This window comes from Rana temporaria, chromosome 8 (assembly GCF_905171775.1).
Source record: "Rana temporaria chromosome 8, aRanTem1.1, whole genome shotgun sequence".
Classification (NCBI taxonomy): domain Eukaryota; kingdom Metazoa; phylum Chordata; class Amphibia; order Anura; family Ranidae; genus Rana; species Rana temporaria.
This window is the reverse complement of record NC_053496.1, coordinates 69,820,323-69,846,721: the sequence shown is the minus strand read 5'-3', so window position 1 is coordinate 69,846,721 and position 26,399 is coordinate 69,820,323. Positions and strand designations below refer to the sequence as shown.

Below are 26,399 nucleotides of genomic sequence, written 5' to 3'. Positions count from 1 at the left end.
CAGAAATACAAACCCTACAGCAGGTTAAGCAGCTCCCATGTATGTTTTTCATCTGTGTATTGAGCGTTTAATTTACCGTATATACTCATGTATAAGCCGACCTTTTCAGCACATTTTTTATGCTGAAAAAGCCCCCCTTGGCTCATAATGGAGTGAGGGTCTCCCACTGTGTCATGCAGTCTAAACTGTTCGGCGGTCACCCACTGTAACAAAGCCCCGCCTCCTCCTTGTCCGTGATAGACGGAACACCGATACAATGCTGGGAAACGGAATCAGTGTTCCGTCTATTCCGGCCGAGGAGGCGGCGGGGCTTTGTTAAAGTGGACAGCCGAACAGTTAAGACTGCAGTTGCATGACACCCGCTGTACATGAGGCTGCAGATGGGCACTGATACAGATGGGCACAGTGAGGCTGTAAAATGGGCACAGTGAGGCTGCAAAATGGGCACAGTGAGGCTGCAAAATGGGCACAGTGAGGCTGCAAAATGGGCACAGTGAGGCTGCAAAATGGGCACAGTGAGGCTGCAAAATGGGCATTGTTGACCCTCTTTTCCACTTACAGAGCTAGTTTACCGTTTTTCTTTGAAATAAATATTTAAAAACATTTAACCTACTGATGCCTCAATTAATGTAATTTTATTTGTATCTTTTTTTTTTGAAATTTACCAGTAGCTGCTGCATTTCCCACCCATTTTTTTTTGCGGTAAAATTAGGTGCCTCGGCTTATACTCGAGTATATACAGTAAATTATTTTATAGGTATATCTGAATTGACACAGTTCTGAACAAACCCATGAGCCAAAAAAATATAGAAGACAAATCTTACCCTTCTAATGGAGGCTTCTGCATTGACATGATTCTCGGCATGCACCCACTTTGAAGAGGGCAGGCCAAGGCCAGAGTAGGCATGGCTTCCATTTGGATACTGCCAGATGATTGGATAAAGTCCCACATGGTTAAACGAAGCTTGAGGGTGAGCTTGGCTGAGGAGATGAGGTGACTGGTGCTGTAACATTTGCTGTTGTTGCTGATGTGCAAGAGCCAAGTGGCTAAGGCTGCTGGCATGTGCAGTCTCTAGTTGGGGATGCCCCCCTAGCAAAGAACCAGGAGGCATACCAGATAGCACCGTAGGTAGTAAGTGAGGATGGTGGACTGAATGATGCGATGTGCTGCCCAGCGTGTGGGCATTAATAGCAGTCATAGGCGTTTGGTTTGAGGACGACGTTAACATATGAGGGTTAGCGGTTAGTGCTGGGTGGTGGCTGTTTGGAGGTAAACATGCTCGATGAGCTGGAGAATGAAGAGCAAAATTGTGCTGGTGCAAATAAGGAGAAATGTGGTTAGCTGCAGTCTCTGGTCCAACAAGCGCTGGGTCCCTGTAAACTGTAAAATGTTCATTTTTGTCAATAATGAGCGGGCTCTTTGTAGACTCTATAGTGCTCACTCGTGCGGCCACCGGATGAAAACTGGACCTGTGAGTGTCGCAGTCCATTTTGCTTGAGGTCCTCACAGTCCCAGAAATCTGGTTATTATAATAGGTGGCTTTAAGTTTTAATGGATCCGGGGAATGAACAGGCCGAGATTTTAAAATATCTGGAGAAGAATTATATTTTATCTTACTAGAGGACTCCAGCATGTGTGGCTTTGCCTTAAGAGCGTCCATTGTCTGTTTTTGAAGCCTCTTCTGTTCGTCAGTTAACGACGTGCTACCAATAACTGAGGTATGGTGCATCTTATCCCTATCGTTCATCTCCTTATTAACCAACTGGGGTGCTTTTAACACCCCGGAAAGTGCCAAGTCGGTCTTATTGTTGGAAGCGTCGTTCCAAACATGCTCGGAATCCGTTTTCTTCGTACTGGAAAAACCCACGGTGCCAAACAACTGTTTCGGGTCGCCGACTTGCAGCTCCTTCTTGACAGCGGGCTGTGTGTTAAACTTACTTGAAATGCTTTCCTGGGGTGCTTTGTCCAAACTGTTTTCATTAGTTAAGACAATAGAATTTTTTGGCGTGGGAGGCTTACTGATCAGCGGCTCAGTCTGTAACAGTTCCGTAGTGTTGTTCCTCTCGACCACGCTACCTGGAGCCTGTGGCTTATTGGAATTCTGCTCATAAAGTGCTGTCTGTTCCGATAGGAGAAACTGAGGGCTTTCTTTCTGGAGCGGCAAGTCAGCTGACTTCAGTCTTTCTGCTTCAGCTTGATGCTTTTTATCCTCCTGTATCTTGTCCCAGTGAGAATGCCTATCTATTAGTGTCTGTTCCTCAGCCCCCTCGCTACTTTGGGATTTTCCTTCGTCTCCGTTTATCTTTGAAGTGTTTTTGCTTTTCAACTCGTTCTCAGAATTTTGCTCTGAGGAAGAATCTATTATCCTTTTATTTGAATTTTCTGAGTCACTGCTCTCAGAGTAGTCAGAAATATTGTCTGGGCGCAGTCTTTTCAGAATTAATTTCTTCTCGTCCTCCTCAGGTTTCCTCCTTTTGCTGTGGAAATGTTTGTTCCTTTTTACATTTTCTGCAAACAGAAAAAAAAAAAAAAGACATCAGTTCTCATACAGAGTCACAAAACTTGCATGTGTTTGAATTGTGAAGACACTCAGATCCAATGTTGGTTTTCCTTGTGATGTAAAGGAGTCTAGGCTCATACTGATCTGTCATGATAAGTGCTAGCGACAATGTGACCATTTGTTGAATGGAGAGGGTTTGAAAGTTCTACAAAATTCACAGTGCTACCAATTACACTCCATCTAGAACAGTTCTGTTATTATTTATTCACAACATGCTGACATACCTTTTTTCTGACATTTTTGATGAGAAGCAGACAGACTGAAAAGGCATGCTAGAGGTTTGATGGAAGGCTGAAATCAATAGTATGTTAATGTGAGCAATACGATCATTCTAGCCACTGATCACAGAATGTTCTATTCTCTTCTTAGAAAAGGAACAAGCCTTTCACTGCTTGTACACCAACAGAATATTGAGAATGCTGGGGAGTAAGGACGCCTTGGGCACATCAGTCAAGCAAGGACAGGAAGATCCTCTCCACCCATTCCTTTCTATGAGTGTACAAGCATGCTACGCATAATAAGACACAATGGGTAAGGTGTTTCTATTCAGTACACTAAACTATGAACTCACCTTCATTTGTGAACAATCCCCTTTTAATGTAAAAAAAAAAATACTCATTCATTATCAACATTACTATTCAGGATTCTCTTACACACAAATTGTTGGCACTATATACAGCATCTCACAAAAGTGAGTACACCCCTCACATATTTGTAAATATTTCATCTGAAGAAATGACACTTTGCTACGATGTAAAGTGAGTGTACAGCTTGTATAACAGTGTAAATTTGCTGTCCCCTCAAAATAACACCCAGTCTAAACCACTGGCAACAAAAGGGAGCACACCTTTAAGTAAAACAAGCCAAATTGGGCCCAATTAGCAATTTTCCCTCCCCGGGGTTCATGTGACTCGTTAGTGTTACAAGGTCTCAGGTGTGAATGGTGAGCCAGAGTATTACATTTGGTGTTATTGCTCTCACATACTGGTCACTGGATGTTCAACATGACACCTTCATGGCAAAAAACAGAGGACCTGAAAAAAAAATTGGATTTTTTGTACTCGCCATAAAATCCCTTTCTCTGCAGTCCATGGACGGACACAGCCTCTTCAATTCTTGACAAGTTTGTTATGTTCCCTGTTTACAGGATCTCCTGTAAACAGGGAACATAACCCACTTGTCAAGATTTAAGGAGCTGTCCATGGACGGTAAGAGAAAATAGGATTTTTTGTACTCACCGTAAAATCCTTTTCTCTGACGTCCATGAACGGACATAGCTACTTAAATCTTAACAAATGGTTTATGTTCCCTGTTTACAGGAGATCCTGTAAACAGGGAACATAACCCACTTGTCAAGAATTGAAGAGGCTGTGTCCGTCCATGGACGATAAGAGACATCTTTTTTGCTCTACATAAAGATGGGCTAAGCTATAAGAAGATTGCCAAGACCCTGAAACTGAGCTGCAGAACAGTGGCCAAGACATACAGCAGTTTACCAGGACAGGTTCCACTCAGAACAGGCCTCGGCATGGTCGACCAAAGCTGTTCAGTGCACATACTGCAGAGGTTGTCTTTGGGAAATAGACATATAAATGCTGCCAGCATTGCTGCAGAGGTTGAAGGGGTGGGATGTCAGTCTGTCAGACCATACGCCACACACTGCATCAAATTGGTCTGCATGGCTATCATTCCAGATGGAAGCCTCTTCTAAAGATGAAGCACAAAAAAGCCTGCAAACTGTTTACTGAAGACAAGCAGACTAAGGACATGGATTACTGGAACCATGTCCTGTGGTCTGATGAGACCAAGATAAACTTATTTGGTTCAGATAACTTTTCCAAACGTATGCGAAAAACACCAGGCGCCCCCTCACCTCTGATGGGGCTGGTGAGAGCAGATCATGCAATGGCAGACTATCCACAGGCTTGGAGGCTTTGTAGTACCACAGATGTTTAGTGCTTTCTGAAGTGGATAGGGTGAGGAAGACTATTGTGCCACACCACAATTATCAGGCCTTCACTATTGTCAACCAACCCTCCAATGAGAACGGCTAAGCTTATCACTACAATAGCATGGCAAGATCAAATAGAATAACCAACTTAAAGCAGTATTAAGCCCCCAAAAATATGTATTATATTGCAGCTTACCAATCCTTATATGTGGTGGCTGCATTAGTTTTCTTTAACGCTTTATTTCCTTTTTCACTTTGTGAGCCAGCCAATAAACACTTCCTGTCACAGTGTCTCCACTCTGGATGTATGAGCATTGGGGCACCTTTGGACAGCAGCATTGTCAGTCTGGAGAGAGGGTAGTGTTAGATGTACTAGCGGATTTAGATGGACTTAAATTAAAGCTGAACTCCAGCTAACACCATTTAAGTAGTGTTAAATTGTCTAATTATCTAATCACTTTTGTCACCTCTGCTGAACAGCCTGGTCTGTTAATTAAAAAAAAAAGGAAGGGTTTATTTTTCAGCAAAACGGATTGTTTTGTATAATCTGTTATTTCTATTGTAGATATGAACCTCCTGATTAAGCGGTTTTACGCCACAAAACACGTAGAGGTCCACGTGTGCAGTGAGGACCCGTTATACTATTGACTCCAATTTTGGAGTACATTAAGTATCTACACAACTGTATATACACCTCTTGATATTATAGATTGTTTTGTCTCAATCATTTCAAAGTGATGTTTTGTCCCTTTTTATGTGTATAATAAAATACAATTTGTATTCATCATTCTATATATTGTTCTATCAGTACCGAGATAGTGCTCTTTCTCTCTCAGTGGAGACTAGTTTGGGGAACTGTCTCCATCCCCCTCCCATTTTCATTGTAAATTGAACAAGCTGATTGGCTACTGCGCATAGCTGTACCAGACTGAGTGCACAAGTTTTAGTAAATCTACCCCTATTGTCTTCTCACAACAGGTGTGGGGGAAGCCGTCCCCCAACCAGAAAACAGTGATCATTGCTAGCCGCTATAGCAGCTGCTAGCGATAATCTCAGGTAAATCCGGCATGCTGGTTGTACCCAATCGATTAACTTGGTAACATTCAAGCCTGCCCCATGCACAGTATGATCCGTCTATGACCGGCCTTACTGGCCAGATCATCAGGTGAAAATAAGGGGAAACCTAAAAAAAAAAAATGCAGCCACCACATCTAGGAGGTGGTAATCAATATTTCTTTTTGTTTTTGGGTTAAAGGGGTTGTAAAGGTTCGTCTTTTATTTTCTAAATTGGTTCCTTTAAGCTAGTGCATTGTTGGTTTACTAACCTTTCCTTCGATTTCCCTTCTAAATGTTTTTTTTCTTTGTTTGAATTTCTCACTTCCTATTTCTCCTCAGTAAGCTTTCCACCATCATCCGAGCGGTGGAAAGTCATTTAGAACAGCTTACTGAACACCTTACCGAGGAGGAACAGGAAGTGAGAAATACAGACAAAGAAAACAAAGAAAAACAACATTTAGAAGGGAAATTGAAGGAAAGGGAACCAACAATGCACTAGCTTAAAATAACCTATTTAGAAAATAAAAAACAAACCTTTACAACCCCGTTAACCACTTGCCGCCAGTATAAGTACTGCGGCAAGGTGGCACTGCTGTGCCAGATCATGTACTAGGTACGTGATCCGACACTTCTGGGGCGCAATTAGACACCACAGGAGCCAATATGCGCATACCGTGGACTCGATGTCCGCCGGCACCCACCGATCATTAGGCAAAGAGCGACAATCTGTAATCAAGGCAGACTGCTATTCTGTCAGTACAGCAGGCATTGATCCTGTGTTCCTGTAAAGCAGGAACATGGATCACTGCCTTCCCCTAGTAAAAGCACCTCCCATAAACTGCACAAACGCTGGCTAGGCAAGCAGTTAACCCTTTGATCGCTCCCGATGTTTAATCCCTTCTCTGCCGGTGTCATCAGTACAGTGTATATTTTAAGCACTGATCACTGTATTGGTGTCACTGGTCCCCCAAAAAGTGTCAAGTGTCAGTGTCCTGACTGTACGCCGCAATATCGCAATCCCCCTACACACCGATGATCGCCATTACTAATAAAAAATAAAAATAAAAATAGTTTGTAGACGCTATAACTTTTGTGAAAATCAATTATATGCTTATTGGAGTTTTACTTTTTACCAAAAATATGTAGCAGGATACATATTGGCCTAAACTGACGAAGAAATTTGACGTTAATTTTTTTCTATTGGATTTGTTTTACAGCAGAAAGTAAATGTTTTTTTTTTTTCTCAAAAATGTGATCATATACCACCAAAAGAAAGCTACATTTGTGGGAATAGGACATACATTTTATTTGGGTACAGAGTAGCAAACCGCGCAACTGTCAGTTAAAGTAACGCAGTACTGTAGCGCATAAAATGGTCTGATCATAAGGGGGGCAAATCTTCCAGAGGTCAAATGGTTACTACCACAATTATCTAACCATACATGGCTAGATGGATTTTTCTCATTCAGTAGAGACGGAAGAATCTAAACTATCGGCTATTGTATTCAAGCACCTGTGGCCGCTTGAATAATTGGTTAGATGTGATCACTGTTTGTTCGATAATTTTCCACTCACTTCCTTGATTTTTCACTTGTTTATGAAGCAGTGTGCTGCCAACAGGATCATTAACTGCTGGAAATTAGCCAAAATGTGAGTTGTATATGGTCCGTTTTAGTGGTCAGCAAGAAATACACCCCAGATGGTAGTAGCAGTGATCAACCTATTCGCTCTCTCATTTCTCTCTCATAACAGCCAAGCAACAAAGTGTCATACCCGCGATCGTCTCACAGAGAGATAGAACAGGGAGATGTTAGTTAGTGTAAACACATCTCCCCGTTCTGCCTAGCGACACGGTCACTGATTGTGTTCCCTGTCATCGGGAACACGATCACTGACGTGTCACAGCAAGCCACGCCTCCCTACAGTAAGAATTACTCCTTAGGGAACACTTAACCCCTACAGTGCCACCCAGTGGTTAACCCCTTTCACTGCCAGTATCATTTTCACAGTAAGCAGTGCATTTGTATAGCACTGATCGCTGTAAAAATTACAATGGTCCCAAAAATGTGTCAAAAGTGTCCGCCATAATGTCGCAGTCACAATAAAAATCAGATCAGATCACCGCCATTACTAGTAAAAAAAAAATAATAATAATAAAAATGCTTCAAAACTATCCGCTATTTTGTAGACACAATAAATTTTGCGCAAACTGATCAATAAATGCTTATTGCGATTTTTTTTTATCTCTTTTTGGGGGATATTTATTATCGCAAAAAGTATTGCATTTTTTTCAAAATAATCGCTCTATTTTAGTTTATAGCTCAAAAAATAAAAACCGCAGAGGTGATCAAATACCACCAAAAGAAAGCTCTATTTGTGAGAAAAAAAGGACGTAAATTTTGTTTGGGAGCCACGTTGCACGATTGTCAGTTAAAACGACACTACGGAATCTCAAAAAGTGGCCCGGTCATTTAGCAACAAAATGGCCCGGGGCTGGCTTAAGTGGTTAAGGACATGTATGTAGAAATGTGCAAAGGCAGTCTCATGTATGCCGTTCTGCAGGTGTAACATTAAAATAATTAATACGCTATAAAATAATTGTCATACCGACAAACTCAGTTTATCTTAAATGGTAATACAGTTGACAGTTTTGCTTACCTCCTCTAACAGTACCATCGTATCTTTCCTCTTTAATCCTATCCTCATCGGGCATGCTGCTGTCAGAACCTTTCCTCTTGTTTAAACGGGCGTTCCGGTGCTGATTCTGTTTTGTAGAGCTCTGAGAGTTCATCACGGGTCTGGGACTATTCGCTTGTGCACGTGTATAATGACCCTACAAACAACATTCTACTGGTTAGAGAAGACTTTCAAGGATCACAGACAATCAATAAGCTCAACTAGTTAAAGCACAAGAAACAATCAGATCTGTTCGCTGAAACCAACTCAATGCAGCAAACAAAACCAGAATCAAAACTGGGTAAAAATAAAGCATCAAAAATACCTACATGAATTGTGTTGCTATTCTGATTGGAGCGCGACCTGCGGCGGGACTGGATGCCAATATTTTCACCTTTTAACAACGAGTATACAACATCATCTAGAAAGGTCATCTGAACCATAGAAGGATCAACATTCTGTGGCTCTAGAACCTGGGATAAAAAACACAAAAAGTTTTGCTTATTATTTAGATCGCAAATAACAGAAAAGCTACAAAAAGAAAGTGTCTGTTACAGAAAGCAAACAATATCAAAACAACAGAATGGGGGCGATTAAAGAAATTTGGAACAAAGCAATCAAGTGCAAAAAGCCCATGGCAATACAATTTTTTATTTCATGTGACAGAAGAGGGTCGCAGGGGCCAACAGCTAAAGCAAGACAGACAGAAACTGTTGTTTATTCTACAAAATGAACAAGTTTAAGAGAAAGCAAGTCTGAAGAGTCATCCAGAAACATTACCAATATGTCCTTTGATCAGAATCGTATTTCTATTGTTCTGCCCTAATGGCAGAACCTTGCAGTAAAATCCGCACTAGTTTCCTTATAGTACAAGGGGCTCATCCACACTCCCCATTCGCACTGCATTGCTTGAACACACGTTAATATGTTATTATATATATATATATATACACACACACACACAATATATATATATACACACACATACATACATACATACACACACTATATATATATATATATATATATATATATATATATATATATATATATATATATATATATATATATATATATATATATATATATATATATATATATATATATATATATATACACACACACACTCGTTTATAAGTTCAACAAAGATCAGTGCTTGCAGACAAAGACTGCAAGCTCTGATCAATGTGTTCTGGCGGGGAGCTCGCTGCACCAACATTCCTTGTGTTGGTATGGCGATAATTATTTTTTTCCGTTCAGTCCGCTGGCTTGAACGAAAAAAAAAAACTGAGCAAACACGTTTGCATCCTTAAAAGATTGCAAGTTGAACACTTGTATGTAGGGGACTTACTGTATCTGTTGAGAGCTGTACAATGTCCTCTGCACACTATCTTTGTTATTTCAAAGAAGCAATTTAGCCCTCCAAGTTCTTATCATGCATTAGAGAATGATAAGGTCGGCCAAAGACTGCAAATTTCTTTCCTGCAACCAGGGTTCCCTTATCAACGGACAGTGCTAACAGCGGAACTCCTCCTGCTGGGTAACGGTCTACTCCGGGTGGGAGCGAGCAGGGGAAGCCGTGCCCCCCTCCCACAGAAGATGGTGAATAATCCTAGTGGCTAAAGCAGGGGTTAGTGATAATTGCAAGAGAATCAGTCAGGATGGTTGTGCCCAAGTTGATCGATCAACTCAGTTAATTCAGCCTGCCCACACACTGAATCCTCTAACTGTCTATGGCTGGGCTTAGACTTTGTGTTGTAGACATCCGAGAGTAGGAGTGGTTGAGTAATTTAGTAAAAAGATACTTGGCAGGATTTACTACAATCCAGTAGTAAGTTGTAACAAAAATAAAAGTTCTGTCAGTCCACAACAGGGTGTAAGGGATTCCTTCTTTCCTGGCAGAGCAATGGGTATTGTTTGGTACTTGCAGTGGTAAAACATGTGGGAGTGCATGTATTGCCATGACCCATTCAACGGAAAATGACCGTGTTTCACCAGTGTGCAATGCATGCAGTGTGGGTGATGGTGACATATTGTCTCTTCACTGCCTGTCAAACGAGGATCACACTTCAGAAAACAATACAAATGACCCCCTAAAGAAGCCTGTTAAGATCAAAATATGTGAACGGCCATCTCTGACACGTTCTTAAATGCCCCGTGCTGCGCGACTGTAATCCCTTTCCTTGCGGCACTACTTACCAAGTCCGTGAACCAGAACTAACAATGCAGGTCAGGTGTGGAGACTTCACTGGTTGAACATTTGACACTGGATCATTAATTCACTAAGTGGTGAAGAGAGCATAAACCTGTCACATTACATTCCCGCGTCCATCCAGCTATTGAAGTACACAAGTCAACAAGCTGGGACATGGAGCACCACAACAGCTTGAGCCATTCAGTTTCCCAACCTTGCTGAAACCATTGACATTTCCCAAATGTATCATTTAGCCATGCAGCCTACATTGATGAGACCAATAAATCAACTCACCTGGTCATTCATAACAATCATAGTGCGGGTGAAAAGGTCATGGTGAGTTATTATGCCAGTGAACCACTGGGTGGCAGAGTCTTGTCTGTAGACCCTCACTCGATAGCCGTTTAAGGAATAAGGACCTATGAAGAGAACAATGACACATTTAGCTACTCGGAAATCCATGGCAGGTCCCTTAATATCCAGCCAGCTATTACATCACCCAGCATTGGTTCCAGATACCGAGATGCTTGGAGCGGACACGCAAACAAATCCCCAGTCATCAAGTTTCAGATGTTTATGGTGTCGCCTTGAAATAAAGATTTTTTTACGCTTTCCATTCCCAGACTAGAACTCTATTTACACAACCAAATATTACTGAGTATTTTATAGTATATGGCACAAGTTACCATCTCTGGGCTGGCATATAACTGTGTTTGATTTGAAATGATTACAGTGTGAGCCAATGATAAGCCATCTTTGCAGACTGTGCAGTATTTTCTGCAGACACTAAAAACAAAACCTGCCCCATACATACAGTAGCATTATAAACCAGTGTTTGGCAACACATACAGAAATATACATACTGGCTTGATAATAGTGTTTTCCGGTAGAGTTTATAATGATGTACAGTATAGGACAGGTAGATTCTCTCTCCTGCCCTGTCTTACCCCAAGTTCATGGAAAAGGTTGACCTTCTGCAGACTTTAATCATGTCAAACATCCACATTACACTTAGTAGCAGGCACCATTATATAACGGACTAAAGCTGGTCATACATGGATTGAAATTTGGCCGGTTCAGCAAGCACAGCAAGGCAGACTGATTGTACCAACGTCAACCCATCAATCCACTTGGGTACAACCAGCTTGTTGAATTTTTCTACATATGGTTACTGCCAACGGCTATAGCCACTAGCAGAAAACCATTGTAGACTGCTGGCCGGGAAAGCTCCCCGCACCCCCGCTAGCAGAATACAACAGCATATCGGAAGGTACTCCCCCAAGAACACTGCCTGTGTTGAAGGGGGAATTTCTTTCCTTCCACCTATTGTGGAAAATTGTATCATCTATGGCCTGCTTAAACTTTTAAGAGATGAAAGAGCATTTTTATGACAAGAGGTACTCAAAAATGTAACAAGATTTGGTAATGCGGTCACGTTTTTATACAATAAGGAGTAATTCTTTATCTAACATTATTTACACCACTAGATGCAAAACACATAAGGCCCCTTTCACACGACAAGCCCGCTCGGATGCGCCTGTCCGTTTTTTCAGGCAGTTTCGAGCGGGCAATCCCTTGATTGCTATGGGCAGACAGATGTCAACGGCGATACGTTCGCCATCTGTCTTGGCGGATCAGATGAGATCTGCTTAAAAACGGACATGCTGTCCATTTTCATCCAATCTCTCCGTAGGAATCGGCGGCACTCCGACATGCCCCTCCCCGCTCTGTGGAGATCAACGGTGCAATCTCCCGCTGAGCTCGCAGAGTGTGCTGAGCGGATCCGCCTCATGTGGAAGGGGCCTTAGCATGCAAACAGCTTATAGCAGGCTCAATTGGGTTTATTGAAACCTGCAGAACGTTCCAAGCATCCAAGAGAGATTACAAATGGCTCCAAATGGAAACATGTCATTTAGTGCAATTGTTTCTGCCATGGCATGGTATTCAAAAACCAAAAAGGGAGATTACAGTGGACATTTCTGTTCAAAAAACATTTGACAACAGCAGCATATTTCAGCTTTTTTTCTTATCTGTGGCACTCATTGCTGGGCAAGACACAACTGACCAGTAATCACACCCCATGACTATGGAGCCCATCAGCCAGATCCGATATAGGCAATACTTGGTACTGTAAAGTGTCTTGCTCTGATACACAATTTCTCAATGTCAAGCTGTGGCATGTGTACTTCTATTTCAGACAAACATCACAAGTCTGATACGTCTCGGGCCCTGAAGACCCTGTAATACACCTCCAACATAAGTAGTGTGTGCATAACCCACTGAGGAAGCCTGGAGTGCAACTTCCCCATTTGATTAAACCGCACATCCGCAGTACAACAAATAATTACAAACATTAATCTTAAAAATAAAAAGCCAACTGGCTGCGCAGTAATATATGCAAAGTACGTTCCATTTTCTAAATGTGAAGGTTTTCTATGTTCGAATATTGGACTACCAGAAAAAGTAAAGATCATTGTAGGAGCAAGTCCACACTTCCAACGTCCAACAGGGCTTAAATCTGTTCTTAAAAAGGTTTCCTACAGAAAGGGGACTGAAATTGGTTGTTTACTGTTCCCCTAAAAACCTACAATATGGCAGGCAAGGAGCACTGAAAGTAAGATACTTAATGCACAGAGCTTATAGTATATATACAAACCCTCCGAGTTCCACTTTCTCGGGCAAGACATGATTAATGTTATAATGGAAATCCCCTTCAAGGATTGCTTAATGTAGTTCCCCTTCCTGCAGCTCCCAGGTTGCTTTACCACATGTTCAAATCAACCACACAGACTTGTGAGCACCACCCTGGCATGATTGGTCAGACCTCCATGTACTACAAAGGAAAGAGGGTGCCGCAGGAGGTGGAGACAACTGCTACATAGGCAGGGGATTTCTACTGAATCTGAATGACTATCAGAATTCCCCGCCAGACAATCTAGATATGATACAAATACCAAGTTTCTATACACAAAGCACCTGGATCATTTATTATAGTCATTAGAATTTTCACCATGTGCTAAAAGGAGACATATTGCAGTCCAATGTGTAATGCACAGGTCTTCTTGGAAGTATACTAGATGGAAGCCAAAATCTTCCTTACAAATAAGGATGTTTTGTATATATTACCAGTCAGCTTGTTAGATTGAATGATTCTAATGTCCTAACCGAACATCTGGTTTGAATTAAACACAAAGCAAGTTACTGCATAAATAAAAAAGTCAATATACATCTGTGCATCAAGGCAAAAAATCCTGCAATGTGTTCAATGATCATACGCATGCTTAAACAAGATTTAAGACCAAGATAAAGCCGGCCATGGACTTTTCAAACTGAACGCCCCTCAAAACAGAGAAATGATTTCAGCTCAACCTAACCAAACAACCGGAGCTACCTTTGTCACCAGCCTGTAAGTTCCTTTATTGTCATAGAAGAGGATACAAGACAGTGTTTCTGTATCCAGTGCTATATAAGATCTTACAGGCTGGTGACAAAGGTATAGCTCAACTCTGGCTGTAGTGGTATAGTTAGGTTATGTAACCTGTGACAAACTCTGTGGGGCTATATATATATATATATATATATATATATATATATATATATATATGGCCAACCACAGCCAATGGAATCCTGGACAGTAAAGAAGGCCCACAAGGGGTTCAAACACTGCACCACTCCCCCCAGGAGGAGGAGCCTGCTTCGGGTGGAGGAACGCTCTAATATACCACTAGCAGCAGCTTCACTGATATAAGAAACCTGTACAGATCAAATATGCAGACTGACTTCATCACACTCTTTTTCAAAATCCTTGCCTGGATGGTATGTGGTACGAAAGGCTTCAAAACCTGACCATAGGCTGGCACTGGTCATCTGATGGAAGTGCCAACTTCCCGTCTGTCTTGCTGACCTCTAACTAATACTTTGGGGTTAATTTACTAAAACTGGACATTCTGGTGCAGCTGTGCATAGAGACCAATCAGCTTCCAGGTTTTTATATTTTTAAAGCTTAAATTAACAAGGTAAAGTTAGAAGCTGACTGGCTACTAGAGCTGCACGATTAATTGTTTTAAGATGACGATCTCGATTCAAATTTTTCCACTAAAGTTTGAGAATTGTGAGAGAATCGTGATCTTCTCATTCTAAGCAAAATAATCGCGATTCTCATTTTTCCCAGAATCGTGCAGCTCTACTGGCTACCATACACAGCTGGACCAGATTTTTCACTCTCAAACTTTAGTGAATCGACCCCCTTGAGTCAATGACCCAAAACAAGATCAAGAGTTCTTCACTTACTGTATGATTGATGAAGCTCTTGTATGCAGCAAATCCGGCCAGGCAACTAGTATATTCAAAGATGGAAGCAACAGGCTACAAGACTGAAATGCCCAATCAAACCTGGGGTACGACCCCTATGAAGCACTGCCATGGAGGCACACTTGACAGGCCATGTGGAAATTATAGGTATTGCTTGATGAATTTTACAGCCACCCTAACTATAGATGGTTAAAAAAAAAAGCCTAGAAAAGTAGAAATCCTGTGGTTATTTCATTTCACTGCAAGCTATAAATTGAGGCTATCCACAGGCATGCTTGTCAATGGATCCCTGAATTAACATATGGGCTGCAAAGAGCGGTCTATGCAGCAGATTAGTACAGGCGGGGAATCTTATTGTTGTCCTTGCTGTAAAATTATTTATTATTGGGCACAACTTTTTCTTCACAACGTGATTAAACTGCAATCTGTAGCAGTAGGACACTAGGTACAAAACAAAAGGCCAGTCTACAGACAGCCTCCTGCTGGTGGACACGCACAGTAGAGCTCAGTTTTCGCCATCAGATGCTCGTAGGCTGAACTTTGGTTTTCTGCACCAAGTCCTAATTTAACATTGCAAGCCAATTGTAAAGACTAGAGAGTGGTTGTCATCAATGAATGACAGCAAAAATGATCTAATAAACCTGGACCCTGCAAGTTTGTGGTTAATGGAAGGGATCATCTCCCATCTGAGGTCTACGGTTTTTAACACTACTAGATGTTGAGGAGACCTTTACTAAAATGTTAGCTAAATTTTAGGTCCACTTTAATACAAAACATTTCATACGGGATGCCATTGTTCTGCAGGACACAACAGACATCTTTTTAATGTAAATTCTGTGCAAAGACGACAAGACGACAATGCACTTCAACTACCTTAGGGAACAGTTTTCATGCCTAAATAAAACCCTTCATCCTCATCTCCTGAAGAGCCACATGTTGGAAGAGCGCCTGGTACTGGTCATCTTGCTCTCTCAGGAGCAGAAAGTTATCAATACTCCAAAATGAATATTTTTTGTTTATGCCAATTTGTGTTTTAGGTTTCGATATTCATTAAAACCTGGGAAGCTGTACAGCAACACTTCTAAAAACCTCTCTCATCGGGTCTTGCCCAAATTCAGACAACGTCCTTTCTTATGGGTCCTTTCACACTAGCGGACCGTTCGTCCGCTCATTACAAGTCCGTTAACGGACTTGTAATGAATCCCTATGGGAACGCGTCCGTTAGCGGATAGAGCATCCGCTAGCGTCCGCGTCAGTCGGGATCCGCTTTTCCGAACGGAAGAAACCCTATTTTTTTTCCGTTCGGCGGAGCGGAACTGATGCAGACGGACAGACGGTACGTCTGCATCAGGTTCCCCATAGGGGACAGCGGAGCAGAGACAGGGCGGTCCCTGCACTGTGTGCGGGGACCGCCCTATCCGCCGACAGCTGAGCGGGGATCCCCGCTGAGCCGACGGAGACACGCGGAGCGGACCCGGAAACGGTCCGCTCCGTGTGAAAGAGCCCTAAATCTTAATAACCAGCAAATGAATTGCTCCTTTTCACAGACTTCCACCCACAAGACAAAAAAACAAAAAACAAAACACACAATGGTTCTTCATGTGACATTTGTCATTTAGGCCTGATTCACACCTATGCATTTTTAGTGCTTTTTGCAGATTTGCACTACAGTCTATTTAACATGGTTTCCTATGGAACACGTTCAGTAGTACAAATCTGCAAAATGCAAAAAGCACTAAAAACGCATTGGTGTGAATCCGGCCTTATTCTTGCGGCAACTGAAAAAACAGTATTCAAACACTGGCTGCATTTTAGGGGGAAATGCCTAATTGGAGTCTTAAAAAGCTCTGGAATGGAAGCATTACACTTCAAGCACAGGAAATGCACAGTCATTTTCACACATTATAAAAAAAAGAAAATATACTTACACTTACCTTGCATAAAAATCTCCTGAACTTTGTGTTCTTTAACCCAGGCTTTCACCTCCTCGTGAAGCTGGGGGTTGTCCCTGAGAACTGGGTTTAGACTGTCTACTTCATCCTATAAATACAAGAAAACACACTATATTAGAGGCAGGGTAGCGTCCAAGAGTACACAAAACACAGATATAAATAAGAAAGGCCAGGAATCCTGCCTCATGTTCAGTCATACAAGTATTGAATTCAGACAGACACCATGTTGGCCTAGAAAGAAAAATGTATTTTTAGTGGGGCGCTTGTGATGACTTTCTCTGTATATAGCACAGTGGCTAGACATGCCATGGAACTAGAATGCGTATGGAAGCGTAACAAAGTTCTATGAGGATAAAAAGTCGCTCACGAGCAAGGACAATGCAGGAGCCCAACAGCAAAATCTGAGCAACCAAACCCTCCCCCTTTCAGCTTTCTGAGGTAGAATAGAAGATGAAGCAATATAACCAGGATTCAGTTATTTCACACACAGTTAGAGCCGGTTCACACAGGGGCGACTTAGTCGCCATTATGGAACCGTTCTAATAGGAGCCACTCAAGTCGTTCCTGTACAACTTTGGGACGACTTAATTTTGCAAGTCGCCTCTGAATTTGTGTGAAGATCGCTGTGCCAAGTCGCTCGGCAAGTCTTGCAGCCCCAGTATGAACCGGCTCTGACAGGACCTGCTGCTTGTCTATTAAAAAAAATATATCAAAGTTCGGGGTTAATGCCAACTATTTTTGGTAGTGCAACATGCTTAGACAATGATCTGTAAACGGCAAGAGATGGCTGCGGAAGAAGAACTCAGGACATATTTCACAGATAAACACAGCACTACTACTTTTATTATTGGGGCTAGAGTAGGAATTTGTCCGTCCAAGCACTTTATTTATTAATTTTTTTTACAGTATTAAATGCCAAGTCCCCATTTGGATTCTACCCTTTTTCTGTCTACTACCCATCATCACCTGGACATAAAGTTTGGCTTAATCCACCAAATGGGACCCAGTGATAAAATCCCAACAAAGTATCTAAATCATCCTTAACGCTAGGGATGAGCACACTCCACGTGCAGAGCCCGCCAGGAAGTCGGCACGGCGCTGCGCTAATCACAGGCAGTGAGATATTTCCCAATCTCTGCAGCCGAGCATCAAGACAGTATCTCCCTGCCTGTGATTAGCGCAGCGCCGTGGAGACTTCCTGGCGGGCTCTGCACGTGGAGTGTGAGAGCACGTCGGAGCTCATCCCTACTTAACGCTTTGTTTTTTATGGTTTTCTTTGTTTTCTTACATCTATCCAGTCCGACAGGCAACAAATACAGAAAAAAACTTGAATTGCAAGCATAATTACTTCCAGATATGAGAGAGAGAGAGCGAACGAGAGAGAGCGAGCGAACGAGAGAGAGCGAGCGAACGAGAGAGCGAGCGAACGAGAGAGAGCGAGCGAACGAGAGAGAGAGCGAACGAGAGAGAGAGCGCGAGCGAACGAGAGAGAGAGCGAACGAGAGAGAGAGCGAACAAACGAGAGAGAAAGAGAACGAGAGAGAAAGAGAGAGAACGAGAGAGAGAGCGAACGAGAAAGAACGAGAGAGAACGAGAGAGAGAAAGAGAACGAGAGAGAGAAAGAGAACGATAAAGAACGAGAGAGAGAACGATAAAGAACGAGAGAGAGAACGAGAAAGAACGAGAGAGAGAACGAGAAAGAACGAGAGAGAGAACGAGAAAGAACGAGAGAGAGAACGAGAAAGAACGAGAGAGAGAACGAGAAAGAACGAGAGAGAGAACGAGAAAGAACGAGAGAGAGAACGAGAAAGAAGGAGAGAGAGAGAGAAGGAGAGAGAACGAGAACAAGAGAGAACGAGAACAAGAGAGAACGAGAACAAGAGAGAACGAGAACAAGAGAGAACGAGAACAAGAGAGAACGAGAACAAGAGAGAACGAGAACAAGAGAGAACGAGAACAAGAGAGAACGAGAACAAGAGAGAACGAGAACGCGAAAGAACAAGAACAAAAGAGAACGAGAACAAGAGAGAACGAGAACAAGAGAGAACGAGAACAAGAGAGAACGAGAACAAGAGAGAACGAGAACAAGAGAGAACGAGAACAAGAGAGAACGAGAACAAGAGAGAACGAGAACAAGAGAGAACGAGAACAAGAGAGAACAAGAGAGAACGAGAACAAGAGAGAACGAAAACAAGAGAGAACGAGAACGCGAAAGAACAAGAACGCGAAAGAACAAGAACGAGAACAAGAGAGAACGAGAACAAGAGAGAACGAGAACGCGAAAGAACGAGAACGCGAGAGAGAGAGAGAACGAGAGAGAACGAGAATGAGAGAACGAGAAAGAGAGAACGAGAAAGAGAGAGAACGAGAAAGAGAGAGAACGAGAACGAGAACGAACGAGAACGAGAACGAGAAGAACGAGAACAAGAACGAGAGAGAACGAGAACAAGAACGAGAGAGAACGAGAGAGAACGAGAACAAGAACGAGAGAGAACGAGAACAAGAACGAGAGAGAGACTTATTTTTTGTCAAAACATTGTTTCAGAAAAGGTAGCTCCACCATGTTGAACACACACACACACACAAAATATACAATTGTGCTCAAAGGTTAACATGCCCTGGCAGAATTTATGATTGCTTGGCCATTTTTCTGAGAATATGAATAACACAAAAACAATTTCTTTCACTCATGGTTAGTGTTTGGCTGAAGCCATTTATTATCAATCAACTGTGTTTACTCTTTAGATTATAATGGCAACAGAAACTACCCAAATGACCCTGATCAAAAGTTTACATACCCCAGTTCTTAATACCGATTATTTTGCCCCCTTTAACATCAATGACAGCTTGAAGCCTTTTTTGGCATTTGTGGATGATGCTCTTCATCTTCTCAGATGGTAAAGCTGCTCATTCCTCTTGGCAAAAAGACTTTAGTTCCTGGAAATTCTTGGGCTGTTTTGCATGAACTGCATGTTTGAGATCTCCCCAGAGAGGCTCACTGATATTGAGGTCAGGAGACGGAGATGGCCACTCCAGAACCTTCTCTTTATTCTGCTGTAGCCAAATGGCAGGTCGACTTGGCCTTGTGTTTTGGATCATTGTCATGTTGGAATGTTCAAGTACATCCCATGCGCAGCTTCCTGGCTGAGGAATGCAAATGTTTCTCCAGTATTTTTTGATAACATTCTTCTACCAACAATTTTGACCAAATTTCCTGTGCCTTTGTAGCTCACATCCCCAAAACATCAGCGACCCACCTCCGTACCTTTCATCATAGGCCTTGTTGACTCCTCTACAAATGTAGCATTTATGGTTGTGGCCAAAAAACAAAATTTTGGTCTCATCACTCCAAATAACTTTGGCCAGAAGGCTGTCTCTGTGCCGTTTGCCGTATTGTACGTGGGATACTTTGTGGCATTTGTGTAGTAATGGCTTTCTTCTGGCGACTCAACCATCTTTCTTCATGTGCCTCCTTATTGTGCATCTTGAAACAGCCACACCACATGTTTTCAGAGTCCTGTATTTCACCTGAAGTTATTTGTAGGTTTTTCTTTGCATCCCAAACAATTTTCCTGGCAGTTGTGGCTGAAATTTTAGTAGATCTACCTGACTGTTTGGTTTCAACAGAGCCCCTCATTTTCCACTTCTTGATTAGAGAGTTTGAACACTGCTGATTGGCATTCTCAATTCCTTGGATATCTTTTTATATCCCTGTCCTGTTTTATACAGTTCAACTACCTTTTCCCAGAGATCCTTTGACAATTCTTTTGCTTTCCCCATGACTCAGAATCCAGAAACGTCAGTGCAGCACTGGATGAAAAATGCAAGGGTCTGTCAGGAGTCCAAAAAAGCATTGATCTTTTATACACACACACACACACACACACACACACACTAATTACAAGCAAACAGATCACAGGTGAGGATGGCTGCCTTTAATAGTCATTCATACCCCCTTTGCGTCAACTTGCGTGCATGTTATCAGGCTAAAATCACCAGGGTATGTAAACTTTTCATCAGGTTGATTTGGGCAGTTTCTGTTGTCTTTATGATTTAAAAAGAGTAAACAAAGTTGATTGATAATAAATGGAATCCGCCAAAAACTAAGCACAAATTCATATTCTCAGAAAAATGGCAAAGAATTCTGCCAGGATATGTATGTAAACTTATGAGCACAACTGTGTATGTAATATATATATATATATATATATATACACACACACACATATAATATGTGTGTGTGTGTGTGTATATGTGTATGTATGTATGTATGTATGTATGTATGTATGTATGTATGTATGTATGTATGTATGTGTATATATATATATATATATATATATATATATATATATATATATATATATATATATATATATATATATATAAAAAAAATACATACACATCTACACACGCTTTCTTTATACGTATCCATTTACAGCTGCTGTGCCACCTGCCTTTTGATTCTGAGCACACAGTCCTATCATAAAGGGACTCACTACAATGGGTGACTATTCCTTGAACAGGACTGCTTTGTCTAATAAGCCTGGCATTTCCAAGTGAGCAGAGTACTTGTAATGTTCCACTGCCAGCTTAATTCATTCATTCAACACTTAAGAGACACTGCTTGTTTAGAAGGCTGCCTGGGGAAAGTGGGGAGCATGCGAATTGTAGGCAAGCATAATTACATATTAAAAAGTGTGAAAAACACCTGCAACACATTTCAACAACACTATACACTACGTATCGAGTACGTGTACAAGTATCTTCCCATCACATTCTGGAAATGGTTTGCCTTATATCACCATCTAATGAAGCACTTTAAATGGAAGCTGTAGTACTTTCATTCTAACATATAGACTTGGAAGATGTAAATCAAGCAATGCGAGTTTATGAATCAAAAAGGCAAATTTCCATGTATCGTTTGTAATATGTAAAGGGAGTCTGCCTGATGCACCTTTCCAATCCTCTAAACATTACAGCAGATCTATCCTGTCTGGCTGAACTACAGTTTCTAATAGCAAAAAACACACCACACAACAATGCCGAAGGCAGCCAGAGACCACTTGACCTAGGGCAACCTAGGCTTGAAATCAGGGGTGCCCAACCTTTTGACCTTCCTAGGCCACATTAGAAGAGGAATTGTCTTGGGCCACATATAAATACATTAAAATAAGAATAGCCAATCAGAAGTTTCTCCTGTGGCTCTCCGTGATAATGACAAGTCGGAGGCTGCAACTTTTCGCGGCTATTACCGGAGAACCGCAGGAGGAACTGTTGCCAACATTCGCACTGCCCCATATCACCGGTGTGGATGGAGCCTATGTATGTGCTTGTGTGGGGGGTTTGTGGGGACGCAAATGAAATCTGGGTGGGTGTAGCCCACCCCAGCACCCCCCTAGATCCAGCCATGAAGTTGCAACTTGCATGGCATTCCTGGCGTACCTCCATTTATGCGTGCCTTTTTTTTTCTTTAATTTAGATCAGGGATCCTCAAACTACAGCCCTCCAGATGTTGTAGGACTACACATCCCATGAGGCATTGTAACACACTGACATTCACAGACATGACTAGGCATGATGGGAATTGTAGTTCCTGAACAACTGGAGGGCCGTAGTTTGAAGACCGATGGTTTAGATAGTGTAATTGCCTGAAATTTGTCTGCTTTTTAAGTTGCCAGTTTAAGAACTAAATTAGGCTTGCAGTAGTGTCTGCTCTCCATGCTTAAAGCTGATTCATATGTCGGTCAATTCCTGCTGAATCAGCCAAAACTGGCCCGCAGCACCCGGCTCCACAAAAGTTGATTTTACGGCTGGAAAACTGCACCCTGCTGTTTGGCCACAAGGAGAAATTATAAACGTCAGGTACCTCTGGGTATATGTGAGCATGTGACTAGGGTCAAAGAAAGTACCGCCCCCGCCTGACAGTTTGGGAACGATTTTGCTGCTTTACAGTCAAGTTTAAATACAAATATATTATCCATTGTAACCAAAAAGCTTCTTGCTCTGCAGCAGGATAATGCACTGCTACCTTTATAGAACTTTCTTCTGATGTCATTGCTATAATGCCATCAGTAAAAGCTCTGTCACATTGTCAATGTAGGCGTTTCTGATATAAGCAGATGCAGCTATTTGCAGAGCAGGCGGTGTGGGCAGTCACGGAAAGTGGAGTAAAATTCACCCACGCCATGCACTCATCTCTATAGTACATATTTCCTGTGTGTCTCTCTCATGTCACCACTAATGCACTCTACAATAACACAATCAATCTACACTAATGATACAATTAGACAAGAAATGCAGAAACACAACATCTGACTCTAAACAGAAGCAGAGTGGAAGAAGATGGAGAAGTCTGACTAATTATAAACTGCTGCCTTGGACCAAAGTCTTCCATTGGAATCCCCGATGACAAGAAGGCAGATAGATGGGTTCCCTCTAAAAGGATGAATGTGCACACATTTCAAGCTGTAGACACCGTTCTCGCTTCTTCCCATTAGCGACTCATAAGAGATCCATTTCTCCCACGTTATTGTAAAACATGTGATCATCAGTTCTACTGACTCGCTGCTCTCTCATTACCAATCACAAACTTTGCTAGCCATGCGAGTGGTTGAGACCCACTAGGTGGGTCACCAGGATAACTAGGAGGTGGTCACTGTCCACGTCAATTTTAGCAGTAGTAGCTGCAGCATCAGCAGATCTTAGAAGACAAACAGCTGATGTGCTCATACTTGGAATCCATAAAAGAAAAGTTTCCACCAGAGCACAGGCGCTTTACAAACAATGATCTCCCTTGAAAACATTAGTACATTAAGATAGTGATCTGAGAACTTGTGAGAGAACCCCGGATGACAGTGCGTGCAATGCTAATCAGTCACTCACTATTCATTTACAGGGCCTGACCTTTTCCTTAGTTCATACTCAAGTCAAGATGAGATGATTAGCGCACACATTCTCGCTCTCTCTCTCCACTGACTATCAGATGAACAGAGGCAACAAACACTTGTTAGTGGAAATTATTACATTCTATAGATAATTGTCAAAAGTGCCATGTTTGGAAAGCGGCCCCCAATTGGAACTTCATGGCTTCCCCAAATACTGAAGACCTAACGCCAAATCGCAATATTATTTGAAGCGTGAGCTAACAACTCAACACAGCGGCACAAACATGCATGCTCAATTCGGGCAAGCATGCCCGTCTATGTTAAAGGAGTAGGAGAGGGTCAAGGTTCTTAATATGGGGCAGAGGTGGTGTTTTTTGTTTTGTTTTTGTTAACAGCAATTGATTGCCTGGCATGTGAATCTACCACAGGCCATCAAATTCCATCCAATGTAATCAGTCAGATACAAGAGGACATTGGACAAGTAATACAGCTGTCATGAATGGACAGATCTGGAGGAGTGTGATGGAAAAGGTGTCTGTATTGAATTCACTGGAACATTTTGGAAACATTTTAGGCCCAGTACACACGAAGGAAAATCGGACAAACTATTATCCCCATTATGTTTCACAGCAGGTCGAAACCAAAGATGGTTACCAGAAAATTCTCAGACAGACAAAGGCTTTTTCTTTTTTAACTACTGTTTATCGTTTCCGATCATGTGCAGTCTTTCGTATCCAATTTTCAATTGTTCTGTTCAGGTAGGAGAACAATTTTGAAGTTTGACCCTTCGGATATTTTCATTTGGAAAGTCAATCGTATGTCAAAAGTTGTGTACACACTATATAAAAAAAAAAAAAAGAAATTGAACAAGTGTTTCTCGTATGGAGATGGTTTTCTTTGGATTTTCACATAGTGTGTACCCAACTTTACAAAAGGTAAAATCCTCTAAAGAGAAGAGAAAACACATAATGGATTCTAGCAATCATACCAGCTGACCAGAAAGACCCGAAACCAGGAAAAACGACTTCAAAATGTAGCCAAAAACGCAGGGAATCTGGAGTATATGATCCAAGCTTCTCTGCAAAATGCCGCCCTGTATTTCACCACAGCCAGGAGATTCGCACCAAGTTCCCCGACTTCTGGAGGCAAGGAGGACTCATTAAAGGTCAGCTGAAGGTCTGGCAATCATCAAATAACATACAACTGTTGTGGCACTTCCTGTGCTTTAGAGTGCAGAACTTTGACTCCTCTCTCCTGATGAACTCGGCTAACCTTGTGCAAATAAATAACGCTTCCATGTGTTAACTATGCCTCCGCCAGAACAGATTATCAGAAACCTCACAAAGTAATTGCATGCTAAACTCTTTCATCACCAACTCCAGCAGACCAGCAAAGGCAAGGCATTGGACTATGACCATCTTTTACCCTTCTAGCTGTGCAGATTCATTAATTATCCCATGTTTTGCTAGGAAATTTTCGCTTTTTATTTCTTGCATTCCACAGGAAGATATGACTGTAGTAGAGTCATGGCGAGAACCAGGCATACAAGAGACTTTTATGAAAGAAAACTTGACTGATAACCCACCTTACTGCATGGTCTCAAAAAGTGCTCAAAAGTAGACATATAATAAAACCTATATAGATAGTAAGCTCACCAAACTCTTCAGATCAGTCCAGCAGGCATGGCTGGTTGTGACATGAAGCAAAAACAATAGGCGAATGGAGTTTCCCGAGTGGGTAGGCACAGGGCCGTGTAGCCCGACAATGCTAATATGACAGAAGGGGCCTGTGAATAGCATGGTCACCCTATTACAGGAAGAAGCAGAAATTGGCAAGTTCAACAGGTATTTTCCCCCGATGCAGGAGTACATGTGCAAATCAAACAGCAGAATATCATTTGACATTGCCAGAATGAGCTACTGGGAACATTTTAACATATGAACATACAGACTATTAAGCATTTACCATTCATAAAGGGATATCTTCCCTCCCTAAGCCTTATTATATTACCATCTCAAAGGGCGCCATCTTCTGCTCCCCACCACAGTCAATATCACCCAATAGCTGGTGTTAATATGAGGAGCGATGACCCATGAGATCTTTTTTTTACACTCATTGGTTCCGTATAACAGTTTTGGTAATGATCTTTTTTAATTGTATTACCGTATATACTCGAGTATAAGCCGAGGCACCTAATTTTACCACAAAAAACTGGGAAAACGTATTGACTTGAGTATAAGCCTAGGGTGTTCATCTGCATGCCTCACTGTGCCCATGACTAGACTTACGTTTAACATGGGAGTATATAGAAGGGGTGCCTGGCTTTGAAAAATCAGTGCTCCCCGGCCGTAGGCCCCCCAGACAGCACACTTGTAGAAGAGTACTGGGGCTACATGTGTGCCAAGTTTGGGGTCCAGAGACCTACGGCCGGCCGGTACCGGGTCCCCAAAGTTACTGGAAAAATTACCGTTTAACATGGGAGTCTATGGAAGGGGTGCCCAACTTTGAAAAAAAATCGCTGCTCCCTAGCCGTAGGTCCCCCGGACAACAAACTTTGCACACTTGTAGAGAACGAGTGGGGCTATAGGTGTGCCACGTGGCACATAGGGGACCTACGGTCAGCCGGTACCGGGTCCCCAAATCCGGGAGATCAGGCGCAAAAAGGTGACTCGAGTATAAGCCGAGGGGGGCATTTTCAGCACAAAAAAATGTGCTGAAAAACTTGGCTCATATTTGTCTATATACGGTAAATAAAATAAAGTAAAAATTGTGGTTTGTGACGATTGTAGACGTGTCCCTTTACATTCGTGGTCA

At 42.0% G+C, this 26,399-nt stretch overlaps 1 protein-coding gene across 5 annotated transcripts in view; it reads right to left on the bottom strand.

Annotated features, from left to right (window-relative positions):
* The window catches only part of JMJD1C (jumonji domain containing 1C), a 389,821-nt gene that overhangs the window by 65,652 nt on the left and 297,770 nt on the right, over positions 1-26,399 (bottom strand). For 3 of the 5 annotated variants that reach the window (XM_040361986.1, XM_040361984.1, XM_040361987.1), the window contains 5 exons: positions 16,678-16,789; positions 10,733-10,857; positions 8,574-8,717; positions 8,227-8,401; positions 825-2,509 (listed from right to left, as the gene is read on the bottom strand). In XM_040361986.1, coding sequence (XP_040217920.1) covers positions 825-2,509; positions 8,227-8,401; positions 8,574-8,717; positions 10,733-10,857; positions 16,678-16,789 — 2,241 coding nt within the window. Of the gene's footprint in view, positions 1-824; positions 2,510-4,708; positions 4,851-8,226; positions 8,402-8,573; positions 8,718-10,732; positions 10,858-16,677; positions 16,790-26,399 lie in introns of those variants that run through there. The other 2 variants (XM_040361985.1, XM_040361988.1) reach the window with 2 other exon arrangements.